At 44.5% G+C, this 13,636-nt stretch overlaps 1 protein-coding gene across 1 annotated transcript; it reads right to left on the bottom strand.

The window, feature by feature from the left end:
* Positions 1-4,295: 4,295 nt before the first annotated feature.
* Positions 4,296-11,998, bottom strand: LOC113024606 (lysosomal alpha-mannosidase-like). The gene is made up of 11 exons (XM_080302606.1): positions 11,897-11,998; positions 11,624-11,731; positions 9,795-9,911; positions 9,350-9,468; positions 8,805-8,906; positions 8,525-8,612; positions 8,334-8,414; positions 8,004-8,228; positions 7,235-7,384; positions 6,999-7,101; positions 4,296-4,427 (listed from the first exon to the last, which is right to left on the bottom strand). Exons 1-11 carry the CDS (start codon positions 11,996-11,998, stop codon positions 4,324-4,326), a joined length of 1,299 nt encoding a protein of 432 aa, XP_080158732.1. The 3' UTR covers positions 4,296-4,323.
* Positions 11,999-13,636: the final 1,638 nt, after the last annotated feature.

The following is a 13,636-nucleotide window of genomic DNA, read 5'->3' as shown; positions in this document are numbered from 1 at the left end:
AGGTACTTCTGATTTGAGGCCTTAGTTTTCACAGGAGCTACAGTATCCAGAGTCGTACGTAGTGAGGAGGTGAAATTATTAACAAGATAATCGACCTCTGTTGGGGTAGCGTTCAGATAGCTGCTTTGCTCTGTGTTGGTACAGGGCATTGGAGATGATAACAGTGGGTGGATTATATTCTTAAACTTAGTTACAGTGCTTTCAGAAAGACATCTACTTTGATAAAGTCTACTCTTCACCGCTGTGTAATCAATTATTGTAAAAGTAAATGTTATCAGGAAATGATCAGACAGGAGAGGGTTTTCAGGAAACACTGTTAAATGTTCAGGTTCGATGCCATATGTTAAAAAGTAAACCTGCTAGGGAGCAGGTTAGCTTCACGGAGTGTGTCGTCATAGTAACTCACTCAGGATTAATCTAAACTCGCTTCGTGAAACTGAAAACCCAGAGTTTTCGTTAACTCAGGGTATACTTACTCAGTTTTTCCACTAAACCGGCTTCCTGAAACAGGGCCTTGGAGTTCGACACCTGTGGTTTAGATTAACTGATTCTTTAAAGCCTGAGGTGGATAAGCAGTTGAGAACAGATGAATCGATAATAAAGTGAGCACTGGGAATGAAAATCTGTAGCTGCAACACCAGAGGCCACAAGAGCACACTCAAACCTCATGATACTGACTCAAGACCACAAAGAAAATTCAATTTGTTTTATCTATTAAATCCATTACTTTTATCTTAAAATTCACTTTCACTTGAAGTAGTCATACAGATGGCAGTAGTGGTTTTCAGTATATTTTCAATCAAAATTTAAATTACAAGTTAATAATAATAATAAGAATTTTCCAAGACCTACTACCTAAAATTTGGAAGTGAACTCTTTTAGCCAGTTATTGGAGATTATGTAATGGAATTTCAGGAGCAGGACCACGCCTCCAACAGTGACTCCCACCTGTTCCTAAAGTTGAAAGAATATTTGTCCAGAAGGTGATTGTGTGGCGCAAGCAAGCGGGTACGACATGGGCATTGTAAAACTGCCACAGCATCTGCAAAAATGCAGCGAGTGAAATGGTGATTATGCAGAAAAATAAATAATTCTTCAACCTTTAAAATGATGTAAATATTTCTAAAACAATAGGTGACCTTACTTTTGAGATTGCCCTTGTAGGAAAAACCCCCCAAACCTTAAATACCCTGAATTAGTTTAGTTACTTAAAGTAGTCCTGAGTTTCTCTTTGTTGAGAAAAAAAAAGCTGTGTTCATGTTCTTCCAGTGTTCTTTGTTTCTTGTACATGTTGCTCCTTCTATCATCTCCACTTATTTATTTTTTATTCTCTTTTCTCTGGTTTCCTGTTAATCCTTCTCCTCATTTGTTCTCTCCTTCAGTGGTGGAATCTCTGCTGACCTGCAAGACAAGAGGAAAAAGTTCCAGAACAAGAGAAAGAACCAGATCACAGACTCGCCAAAACATACTGCTGGCTGTTCAGACGTTACTACATCAGAATCCAACAGCTTTCATGAGTATTTCTTTATTTTTGTCTTTCAGGGAAAAAACCCTTTTTGATCATCCGAGGCTTCACATCGCTGTTCAACATCTGTTCTGATGTCAGATTATCAGCAGTTAAATGCTGCTTCACTGATTATACACAAGATTTGTGGCACAAACACGAGGGCAGGACAGTAAGGAGGATTGATTTTTATTATTAGCTGCTTCTTGATAAGTAGAAAAATCTAAGTATACACAACATGGCAGAAATGCAAAGATTATACTTTATTGCACGTATCACTTTGTCAAATCAAATCAAATCAAATCACTTTTATTGTCACATCACATGTGCAGGTACATTGGTACAGCACATGTGAGTGAAATTCTTGTGTGCGAGCTTCACAAGCAACAGAGTTGTGCAAAATACAATAATGTAAACAAGCAAAATACAAGAATGGCTACATCTAAAACTAATAAATATATGTACAATATATAATAGTATATGCATTTCTCGATGTGTATACTAAATATTTTTCTACGTGTGTGTGTGTGTGTGTGTGTGTGTGTGTGTGTGTGTGTGCGCACATATTTTACAAATTAAATAGAGTAAACAATAAGTGGAATATTTAAAATAATAAAATAAAATATACAGAGTGAGACATGTGCAAAACAGTGGCGTTACTGTACAGTATGGAGTGCATAATGTTAAAGTTCCAGTAGTGAAGCTGAGGTGTCTATGAAGTGTTCAGCAGTCTGATGGCCTGATGGAAAAAGCTGTCTCTCAGTCTGCTGGTACGGGACCAGATGCTGCAGAACCTCCTTCCCGATGGAAGCAGTCTGAACAGTTTATGGCTGGGGTGACTGGAGTCCTTGATGATCCTCCCCGCTTTCCTCAGGCACCGCTTCCTGTAGATGTCTTGGAGGGAGGGAAGCTCACCTCCAATTATCCGTTCAGAGCACCGCACTACTCGCTGGAGAGCTTTGCAGTTGTAGGCGGTGCTGTTGCCATACCAGGTGGTGATGCATACAGTGAGGATGCTCTCAATGGCACAGTGATAGAAGGTCCTGAGGATGCGGGGGCTCATGCCGAATCTTTTCAGTCTCCTGAGAAAGAAGAGGCGCTGCTGCGCCTTCTTCACTGTTTTGTTTGTGTGTACTGACCACGTAAGATCCTCAGCCAGATGTACTCCAAGGAACCGGAAGCTGCTCACTCAACAGCAGCGCCGTTGATGGTGATGGGGGTGTGTACTTCTCTGCACCTCCGGAAGTCCACTATCAACTCCTTTGTCTTTGCGACGTTGAGGGTGAGATGGTTGGCTTGACACCAGTGGGTCAGGGCGCTGACCTCCTCCCTGTAGGCCGTCTCATCACCGTTGGTGATAAGACCCACCACTGTAGTGTCGTCCGCAAACTTCACAATGATGTTGGAGTTGTTAGTGGCCGTGCAGTCGTAGGTGTAGAGTGAGTACAGGAGAGGGCTCAGTACACACCCCTGTGGAGCACCAGTGTTCAGTGTAACGTGTGATGAGGTGACATACAGGAAGCTAAGGATCCAGCTGCAGAGGGAGCTGCTCAGTCCTAGATCCTGCAGTTTCCTGTCCAGCTTCGAGGGAACGATGGTATTGAATGCTGAGCTGTAATCTACAAACAGCATCCTCACATACGTGTCTCTCTTCTCCAGGTGTGACAGGGCAGTGTGTAGTGTCAGGGCTATGGCATCATCAGTGGACCTGTTGTGGCGGTATGCGAACTGTAGAGGGTCCAGTGAGTCGGGTAGTGCAGAGCGGATGAAGTCCCTGACCAGCTTCTCGAAGCATTTGCTCACGATGGGGGTCAGGGCTACAGGTCGCCAGTCGTTTAATGAGGAGATGGTGGAGGATTTGGGTACAGGGACGATGGTGGCCATTTTGAAGCAGGCTGGGACTACAGACAGAGAGAGGGAAAGGTTGAAGATGTGCGTGAACACTCCAGCCAGCTGAGCCGCGCATGACTTGAGGACGCGGCCGGGAATCCCGTCCGGACCAGTAGCTTTGCGCGCGTTCACCTTCCCGAAGCACCTCCGCACATCCTCCTCAGACACAGTGTGCGCACTGACGTCATCCACGGTGCGCACACTGTCCGGTCTCATGGTGTTCGCTGTGTCGAATCTAGCGTAGAATACGTTTAGATCCTCACACAGAGAGGCCGTGGTCTGCGGTGTGCTGGTTTTCCCTCTAAAGTCTGTGATCGTGTTTAGTCCCTGCCACATACTCCGAGGGTTGTCAAACTGTTGCTCCACCCTGTCCCTGTACTCACGTTTGGCTGCTTTGATCGTCTTCCGGAGTTGGTAATGTGCGTGTTTGTAGTCCGATGTGTTCGCGGAGGCAAAGGCGGTGCTCCGTGCCGCCAGTGCTGCGCGAACATCTCCGTTAATCCAGGGTTTTTGATTTGGGAAGGATTTAACTGTTCTGGATGGGACGACATCTTCCACGCATTTCCTGATAAATCCGCGTGGAAGATGTCGTGGGAGATGTGTGGGAGACTATATTCTGTTACTGCAACAGCACAAAAAAACCCCCCCACAAATATAAATGTTCTCAAAAATGTTAAAGGCAGCTTTAACGAATTCAATCTTATTCAGACATTCTGTATCAAAGGCTGAAGGCCTCCTGAAATGACTTTTGCCCAGGTCAGTCCGGGCTACAGCTGTGATCCGATTTTAAGTCGTAGGCAGCGTGAATACAACTTCTCATTCATCTTTTTCCCCCTAAAAATCCTCACTTTATTAAATCAGCAACGTAAACAAGCCACAGGAATGTCAATATACAATAATTCATCCTATAAAATCTCATGTGTGATTGGCTATCTAAGGTTGACTTTGAGAAGGAACGTTCGGATCTCCATTGGCCTTAAGGTCACCTCCCACGTGGACGGGTCTTGAAATGTCTTCAGCAGCGGCTTTTCTCCTGGAAAACAGACACATTACGTGAGCACAAACGACACAAAGTGTTTTTAGTTGGCTAATCTTTAAACACACCAGCCGTGACACGGGTCAGTGATCAGCAACCAAGTCTCCTCACAAGGAACAAAATAACATGTTGAGCTCCAGAAACACCTTGTAGTATACATTACATTATGAAGCATATCAATCTGTTTATGACTCTTTATAGCTCCCTGCTGGCTTAATTAGCACCTGCAGGGAAACTGTTAAGTCGATGACTACAATCAGAGATTTAAAAAGGCATCAGCAGATTTCTGTCAGCCCAGCGCTCCTTCAGTGCATGGTCACCTGCCAGATGTTGAAAAATCCAGATGTTGCCAGTCTTTATATTACTATATAAAATATTATAAATAATGTAATGAAATTGTGACAACACTAAACGAAGGCCAAAATCTGCAAATATCAGGGAATCCTCGCTATGGAAGTGTGATTGAAGAGCAGTGTACTACAAAGCCAGAATAACGGATTACTGAATAATGTTAAGTGCCGTATATGTTTGCAAATATGTTTCGTATTGAAGCCATACATTAAAAAAAAACACTGACTGAAGCGCAGACTGTGCACTTCATTGTCACTGGATTATAAATGTATTCAGTTGGTGTTTATGCAAATGAGATGCAAATGAGGAGACTTCACTCAGGCAAGTCTGCTGGACCAGACGGAGTGAGTCCCCTCGTCCTCAAGACCTGTGCCCCCCAGCTGTGTGGAGTCTTTCATAAACTGTTTATGCTGAGTCTGAGTCTGCAGAGGGTCCCGGTGATGTGGAAGACATCATGCCTCGTCCCTGTACCAAAGACGCCACGTCCCAGTGGCCCCCAGGATTACAGGCCCGTGGCACTGACCTCCCATATCATGAAGACCCTGGAAAGGCTCATCCTGGACCAGCTGCGACCCATAGTAAGACCACACCTGGATCCCCTTCAGTTCGCTTATCAGCCTCGTCTCGGAACTGAGGACGCCATCATCTACCTGCTCAATCGTGTCTACACCCATCTGGACCAGCCGGCGAGCACTGTGAGGGTCATGTTTTTTGACTTTTCCAGTGCTTTCAACACCATCAGGCCGACCGTCCTGGGTGATAAGTTAGCAGCGATGCAGGTGGATGCTTCTCTGGTGTCCTGGATTGTTGATTACCTGACAGGAAGACCACAATATGTACGTCTCAGTGTGGGTCTGACAAGGTGATCAGCAACACAGGGGCACCACAGGGGACTGTCCTCTCCCCCTTCCTCTTCACCCTCTACACCACAGACTTCAGCCACTGCACAGAGACCTGCCATCTTCAGAAGTTTTCTGATGACTCTGCGGTGGTTGGATGCATCAGCAGGGATGATGAGACAGAGTACCGGGCTGTGGTCGACTCCTTTGTCACGTGGTGTGAGCAGAATCATCTGCAGCTCAACGTGGCAAAGACCAAGGAACTGATCGTGGACTTCAGGAAGACCAGGAAACACTTGACCCCTGTTTCAATCCAGGGGGTCAGTGTTGACATTGTGGAGGACTATAAATACCTTGGAGTACACATTGACAATAAACTGGACTGGGCTAAAAACACCACGGCACTTTACAGGAAGGGCCAGAGTCGTCTCTATTTTTTGAGGCGACTGAGGTCCTTCAACATCTGCCAGAAAATGCTGAGGATTTTCTACGAGTCTGTTGTGGCCAGTGCGATCCTCTATGCTGTTGCATGCTGGGGGAGCAGGCTGAGGGTCGCAGATGCCAACAGACTCGATAAACTGATCCGTAAGGCCAGCAATGTTGTGGGGATGGAGCTGGACTCCCTCAAGGTGGTGTCGGAGAGGCGGATGCTGTCCAAGATAAAGACTATGTTGGATAACACCTCCCACCCACTCCATGACATGCTGGTCAGTCACAGGAGCTCGTTCAGTGAGAGACTGAGATTACCGAAAAGCACCACTGAACGACACAGGAAATCTTTCCTGCCTGTGGCCATCTCCCTGTACAACGCATCCACCTAACACACTGTTTGCTGCTACAACTACACATGTTTCTTTTTCAGCTATTTATTTATGAGTGACTTATGTTTGTATGTATATATATGTATATATTATACTATTCTTAGTTAGTGTATTGTCTGTCTTGTCTTAATGTTGGTTTATAATGGAGCACTGTAACAAAAAATAATTTCCCCCAGGGATCAATAAAGTATTCTGATTCTGATTTATATACTGCTGCTACATTTCCTTCACACAGCTGGAACTGCAGCTACGAGCGCACAGAACACGCATCATTTAATCTATTAAATTATTTTCACTTTGATCTGACAACAAACCAAAGTGATTTCCACAGAAGTTCATACCTGGTCTCTGAGATTTTACCACCGACCTCCAAAATGCACAAAGCTCAAAGCAGCTGAGTTGGAATCCATATTAAAATACGCCCGAGGAGACGACATTCATTGAAATTTAGCCAAATTTAAATCGAGTCAGACTGGAGAACACATCCAGCTTTGAATCTAGGGTGACGTTCAGAACTGCAGTGGTGAACTAACTGACACAACACTGGTGTCCTGTACCTTTCTCAGGAGTCCAGTCAAAACGTTTCATCTCATCTTTCCACTGATTGGCCGACAGGTTCAACTCAGCCACACCCAGAACCTCCAGAGTTGAAAACAGCTTCTGCACAGACAGGAAAGACGATGGGATTAGTTACAGCAAAACGACATTCCACTGGATTGCAAACGAGAAACGACTGAATGACAGATGATCGTACGGTCGCTTTGAGTGTAACAAGGTTTAAATTGTGTCTGACCTGCAGGTTGACTGTGACTGGCTGAGAGCTCACTTTGCTCTCTGAGCTCTGGTACTGATGCTCCAGTCTCAGCAGCACTGAGTCTTCATCCCACTGACTGAGTGTCAGCAGGTGGACAGCAGGGGGCAGTGCAGCCAGAAGCCCTGAGAACTAAAAGACAAAGACCCCTCACTCACAGAAACCATGCCTTTAAAAAAAAAAAAAAGATTTAATGTAATCCAACCACATTTTCTATAAAATTACTATATAAAGTTGATATGAATTTCAACCAATCACTGGCTCTGAAAACATGTCAGCAGCAGTTGCCGCTAAAGGCAACACAGCTTAGCTCAGTTCCCCTGAGAGCGAGTGAAACCATGTCTAAAAAATGCAAATATGTACACAGCAGGACAGAAATGGGTTATAACCAGCAGCATAGACAGTTGGAGACAATGACTCAAAACAAGCAGCAGACTCTCACAGGAACAGCCTGCAGTTTGTACAGTGCAGGTCACAGCACTGTACAAAGCTTTTCTTAAGCTTACACACAGGAGTTTAAGGTGTTTGAACAGGAACCTGCAAGATGGAGGCCAGCTGGTTCTTGCACTGCTAATATTTCAAACACAGATCACATCACCGTGACTTCTGAAACCCGATTAGTGAAGTGTGTTAATAACATGTCTTTAAAATACATGCAGTATTTGTACAAGTACTGTACGAATGTGCACGTGATTGGGTGAATGAGTAGAAAGGCGCTATACAAGTACCAATCCGTTTATCATTTACATACCTCCAGCTGAGTGTTTGGCTTCAGATCTCCATCAGTAAACGTAAGCAGCGGCTGCAACACCATCCCCTCTGCGAAGGGGCGGTGCGTGTCGGCAGCAGTCTGCGGGGGATCGAGGGTGAGCAGGAGGCGGCCGCGGACCACCAGCCCGTCTGGGAAGATGCCAGAGATCTCGTTGAGAGGTTCACCAACACCACGGAAATCATCGTGGCGCAGCCGGCGGTGGAGCTGAGGGTGAGGAGGTTGGATAGAGAGACTTTAATAAGAACTCCTTGTGTGCGCTTAGATGGGGTCAACATGCTAATGGTAATGAGCTACGACTTTATGCCTCACCATGATCTCCAGTGAACCATTCTGGATGCTGCCTCCACCCTGAGAGCGATCCGTTACCACAGTGAGTTGGTCCACATCATCCTGAAGACACACAAGTGAAAGGAAAACATCACTTGTGATAATTCATAGAACTGACAGTCAATGCTCTTTGTTGCTTGTCTCTCCAAATGGAAGCTAACAAACACACAAACCTTGATATAAGCGCGAGAGTTGATTGGGTAGTAGTTTCCAGCAATGGGCTCTGACTGTTGCAGGTTCCAGGTGGGCCGGAAGTCTTTCCTGTTTGGGGGGGATGGGACACACACACACTAAGTGTACAGAATTAGATTCTTTTAATGTAAAACTATCACATAACTGTACAGCTGTCTTACTTTGTATATAATCTGTAAAATACCATCCAAAACAACTGCAACAACTTTAAAAGGTTAAAATGCATTTTCCATCATCAAAAAACAAAAAGCAAACTCTTACTTCCTCTGCAGAACTTCTCTGCCGTTGGAATCAGTGTAGAAATATTCAGAGGTTTTGATGCTGGTGTCCAGACGAGTGATCACCTCCTTCCCCAGGCTGTCACTAAAAGGTCAAGACAGCAAGTGTGACGTGGGTTAAAGGTGGGTGGTGTGGGGAGCATTTTGGCCAGGATTCCTCACTTTTCCTTGAATTTATTTCTCTCGCTCACAAATAAAAAAATAAATAATTATGAGCTAAATCTATTCCCCAGTGGGTGTGCATGGAATCTTATGGTCTAAAATTCCCTCTTTCCATGTATTTATAATCTGACATGGGGAAAAAGATAACGGCGATCTAAGCCAATCACTTGCTATGATATGAGGAAATATTTAGAAGGGCAAAGCTCTGCCACAATATTGCCCCATATGAGGTTTTTCTCCCCTGAAAGATCAGTTGACATTAAGACACTGAGCTTTTAGAAAGGTTGAAGAGAACAGAAATTTCAACAACCACTTATCTCTAAAAACATCTCCATTACATATGTAGTGTGCACGTGTTAAACTCACTCTATCGGCACAGGTCCCACAGTCCACTCGAGCTCCAGAGCTCTGCTGTCAGCATAGAGACGAACCACCTGAGACACCCAGGGAGCAAACCACTGCCTCACCTCCTGCACCACTGACGTCTGAGGATGAGAGCATTGCAGTACAAAATTAGACGCTGCATATTAGCCTCTAAACAGGGAGGTAAAACATGTTGGCACGTTCATTCTGACACCCACACATATAAAATGACAGCAGCCTATAATTTAGAAGTAAACTGAATAACAGTGTAAAAACAAAGCTTTGCTATGAGGAATCTACGTCTGGATACGAGCAAACATCTCTACCTTAATGATCTCCGTCTTGGCCGTCCGGCTGATGATGAAAGGTGTGGAAGAGTTGGGTCTGAAGATGTAGGCTCCAGAAGGCTGCTTGCTCTCTCATACTTGCTGCTGGCACACATACTGACCTGGCAGTCCACCGCTTTGCCACTAGCATCTGACACGCTGTACACTGTTCCATTGACCGGCAGCTTGACGGGCCAAGTGACGGGCCGAGCGAGAGGGTTGTACACATTGACTGAGAACTGAATGACAGACAAAAAACAAGCGAGAGAGAGGCAGCGTGAGCATTCAGTCTTATCTGTAATTACACAGAATGTATTTACAATAACTGTAGCCCAGGTTTTTTAGGCTGTACACCTTGAATACACTGTTTGTTCCGAGGATAAATCTCAGAGGGTCAGAGTGTTCAGAATTACATTTAAGATGACATAATATGTTTTTTTTTATTATGTTACTGATGGATGGTTGTTTAACATGGTTTAAATGACAGGATCAGTACATGTACAAGTAAGACTTATGAGCAAAACCTTCAGATTTTAAAGCTGCGACTCTACCCGCTTGCTGTTCAAATGTGTTGATGCATCCTCAGTCATCCAGGTAAGGAACTTTTAAAAATTAATTCTATTCATCTGGACGTAGAGTTTTCAGTGGGACAAACATTTCGTCACTCATCCAAGTGACTTCTTCCATTTCAGCTGACCGCAGGTTTCACTGATCACATTAACTGGGTGGACCATCACATTAGGTTCACCTGGGAGGTTATGGCAGGTTAGCCTTCTTAGACTGTGAGATTTACACCAGTAAAGGGGGACATTTAAAGTTGATGTGCACTGTAAACAAATGCTCACGGGTGAGTATTTAAGGTTTGACTCTCATCATCCACTGGAGCACAAACTGGGTGTCATCAGGACGCTACAACAGACACAGCGGCCAGGGAAGTAGAAGAACATCACATCATGAAGGCCCTGAGTAAATATGGTTATCCCAGCTGGACTCTTGTCAAAGCTTGGAGGCGCCAATCAATTCAGGAGAGAAGCAAAACTGCTGCCTAAGCGAAAACCCTTAGTGATCCCGTATGTGTCAGGAGAAGCAGAACATTTGAGATACATTGTTTTTCTAAACACCGGGTCTCGGAGGCTTTTAAACACCAAAACACACAATGCAAAAATTGGTCCACCCCAAGGATCGGGTCCCCCGACACAAACAGAGTAACATAGTGTACGCTGTTAAGTGCCAGGAGGATTGCCAGGATTTATACATCGAGGAAACCAAACAACCTCTGGCGAAGCAGTTGACTCAACACAGAAGAGCCACCTTGTCAGGCCAGGACTCCGCAGTCTATTTACACCTACAGGCCAGTGGACACTCTTTCAATGATGTACACATCCTGGACAGGGAGGAACGCTGGTTTGAGCAAGCAGGCCAGGAGGGGGCCTAAGGGTACATCTTTCACCATCTTACAATGCTGTGACTGCAGCCATTCCCCAACTTTCAGTGAATGGTACTCATGGTCGTTGATCAGTGATTGTTGATCAATGGTCATGACAATTTGCATATTAATGATCAAGAAACTGACCTCACAGCAGATTGCACAATGACTGAAACCAGCCCACTGAAGGAACAAATGTACTGTTTATAAGGTTGGGGAAACCTGCGTCAGCTGAGTCTGAAGAATTCACTTGGATGAGTGACGAAACGTTTCTCCCACTGAAAACGTCACGTTCAGATGAACAGAATCAACCTTTTTGGGATTGCTGTTCAAACCTTTTACCAGTGGGTGGTAATCAGACAGATGACTTAAATAGGACTCTAAATTGGGCTGCACCAGTGCAAAGATTACTAAGGATTTCACTCTAAATCATGTAAATCTACTTTATTCAATTCCAAAAAATAAAGATGAGTTGGAAATGAGTAAAGCGGGTCCCCTTCAAAGTCTATTTTCTGTGTTTTTTACCTTCTTGCTGGATTCAGTGAGAGGACACACGCTGACGTTGAGGTTTTCACAGTAGATTCGCTCAGCAGACAAGCCGCTGAGAGCAGCCAGACTGTTACTGACTAAAACCTGAAAGAGAGACAACAGTTAGACAAGAAACCTGTGCAAGAAAGTTTGGACTGAAGAACACTTTCTGCTAAAGACATGATAATATATTTTCCTGTACAGAAAATGACAAATTTAGCACAAGTAACTTCTGTTGGGTAAGACAATGTACTGTGAAGCCTGGAGTACCTGACAGTGTTGCCAGCCGTTAGCAAGCTTCCTGGCGTAGTCATTTGCTACGTGTTGCTTTTCTGTGCCCGACACAGCGTCATGGTGCTGAGCCACAGCCATGGCTTTCTCTACCAACGAAAGCAGCCGTCACTCAATCTCTTGTCTGACATCCAATTGGTCTTAGTAACACAAATACAACTTTTAAAAAGTGTCCATATTCTCTACCGGTTCACCAATTCACAGTTGTGGGGAGGCTGGAGCCCATCCCAGCTCTCCTACATCCTGGACAGGTGCATCACAGGAGTAGCACATGAAGACAGCCAACCATTTATGGTCATGCTATTACATGTTAACCTAATACGTAAGTCTTTAGACTGTGGCAGGAAGCCAGAGTACCTACAGTATGCCTATGCAGAACCCACTAAGGAGACACAAAAAAGATTCAATCAAATCTTACTCATGGTCTGGCTTCTGGGTGTCTGAGAAATCTTTGAATTCCTCAGGGAGGTAAGCTTGCACTTCTTCACGTGTAAGCCAGATGCACTGAGACCCCAGTCCAGTGGCAAGAAAATTTGTCCATGTTGCAATAATGCGGCTCACTGTGGACTGGTGTATGTTAAATCGGTGTGCCATGTCCCGCTCCTTCAAACCAACTGACAGGAAAACCAGGAAAAGAGAAAAATCGTCAATTGGCTGTAGCAGCTGCCTCTGGAAGGTGAAAACAAAAGGGAAAATGTTACTCCTTAAGCTATGAACTAGTAAAATTATGCTTTTCTTGGCTAAATGTTTTGCAATGGTTAGGCATACCATACTGTACCATGGGGTAAACAATGAGGTGCTGTAGTGCACAGGTGTACATCTTTACAGTATCTGACAGAGGCCCTGGTTCAGAAGATCTTAAACTCCCAGTTTGAAGTGAAGACAGAGCTGAGTGTAAAAGCAAAGATCTCAATTTACTGTCTGAGCTACGTCCTTATCTTCACCTATGGTCATAAGCTTGATTTAAAGATTGAAAGAACGAGATCACGGATACAAGCAGCAGAAATAAACTTTCCCTGTCAATCTTTTCTGTTCTGCGAGAGCAGACATCTTTTTTTCTTTCTTTTTTTTTTTAAGTAGAGCAAATATAACTGTGCTTTAAAGAATATGATTGTTTCCTTGCATGACAAATGGAGATGAGTTCTCCGTCATAAATGGTGTGGTCACCTGCAGGTTGAAGGTCATTGCAACTCCAACCCACACCCACTGCTACTGTACTTAAAAGAAGTTAGGACAACATTAAAGACTTTGTTCAGGTAATTGCATTTGGATCACCTAAATCATGCCTGGACTGACAAACAAATCATCCTTATAGATGTTACAACATGCCAAGCTTCTGTTGTTGAATGCAGCAACCAGCAATGACACTGGACTGTCATTCCTACCGGAGAATTGTAGTCTGATTGCATTACCAGAAAGTAACCATTTCAAACATTGAGGACAGCTATAGTACTAGTACCTTGGAATCACACAGGCAAATGGCAACCATGAAGAGGCCGCTTGGCAAGCTGCAACCACCAAACACCTGCAGAGAGTAAGGCGACTTCTGAGGAGTCAGCCAAATGGGGAGGACAAGATCCAGGGCAACATCTACACCCTGCTGTTCGTCAGATACCCTGCTGGGACAAGAAGTTGGCCAAAGGAAGCAATAAAGCCACTGACCTAATCATGCATAGAGGGTTTCAAAGCAATAAACAGCCAAGTTTATAAGGGTGCAGG

Source organism: Astatotilapia calliptera, chromosome 6 (assembly GCF_964374335.1).
Source record: "Astatotilapia calliptera chromosome 6, fAstCal68.1, whole genome shotgun sequence".
NCBI classification, from domain to species: Eukaryota; Metazoa; Chordata; class Actinopteri; order Cichliformes; family Cichlidae; genus Astatotilapia; species Astatotilapia calliptera.
The sequence above is the reverse complement of the archived record's forward strand: the minus strand, read 5'-3'. Positions and strand labels throughout refer to the sequence as shown.

Coding starts and splice junctions, on each gene's coding strand:
- LOC113024606 (XM_080302606.1), bottom strand. CDS start 11,998: ATGGCTGTGGCTCAGCACCATGACGCTGTGTCGGGCACAGAAAAGCAA. Junction 11,732..11,896: donor ACGGCTGGCAACACTGTCAG/GTACTCCAGGCT, acceptor TCTCTCTTTCAG/GTTTTAGTCAGTAACAGTCT. Junction 7,385..8,003: donor AGCCAAACACTCAGCTGGAG/GTATGTAAATGA, acceptor TTTGTCTTTTAG/TTCTCAGGGCTTCTGGCTGC.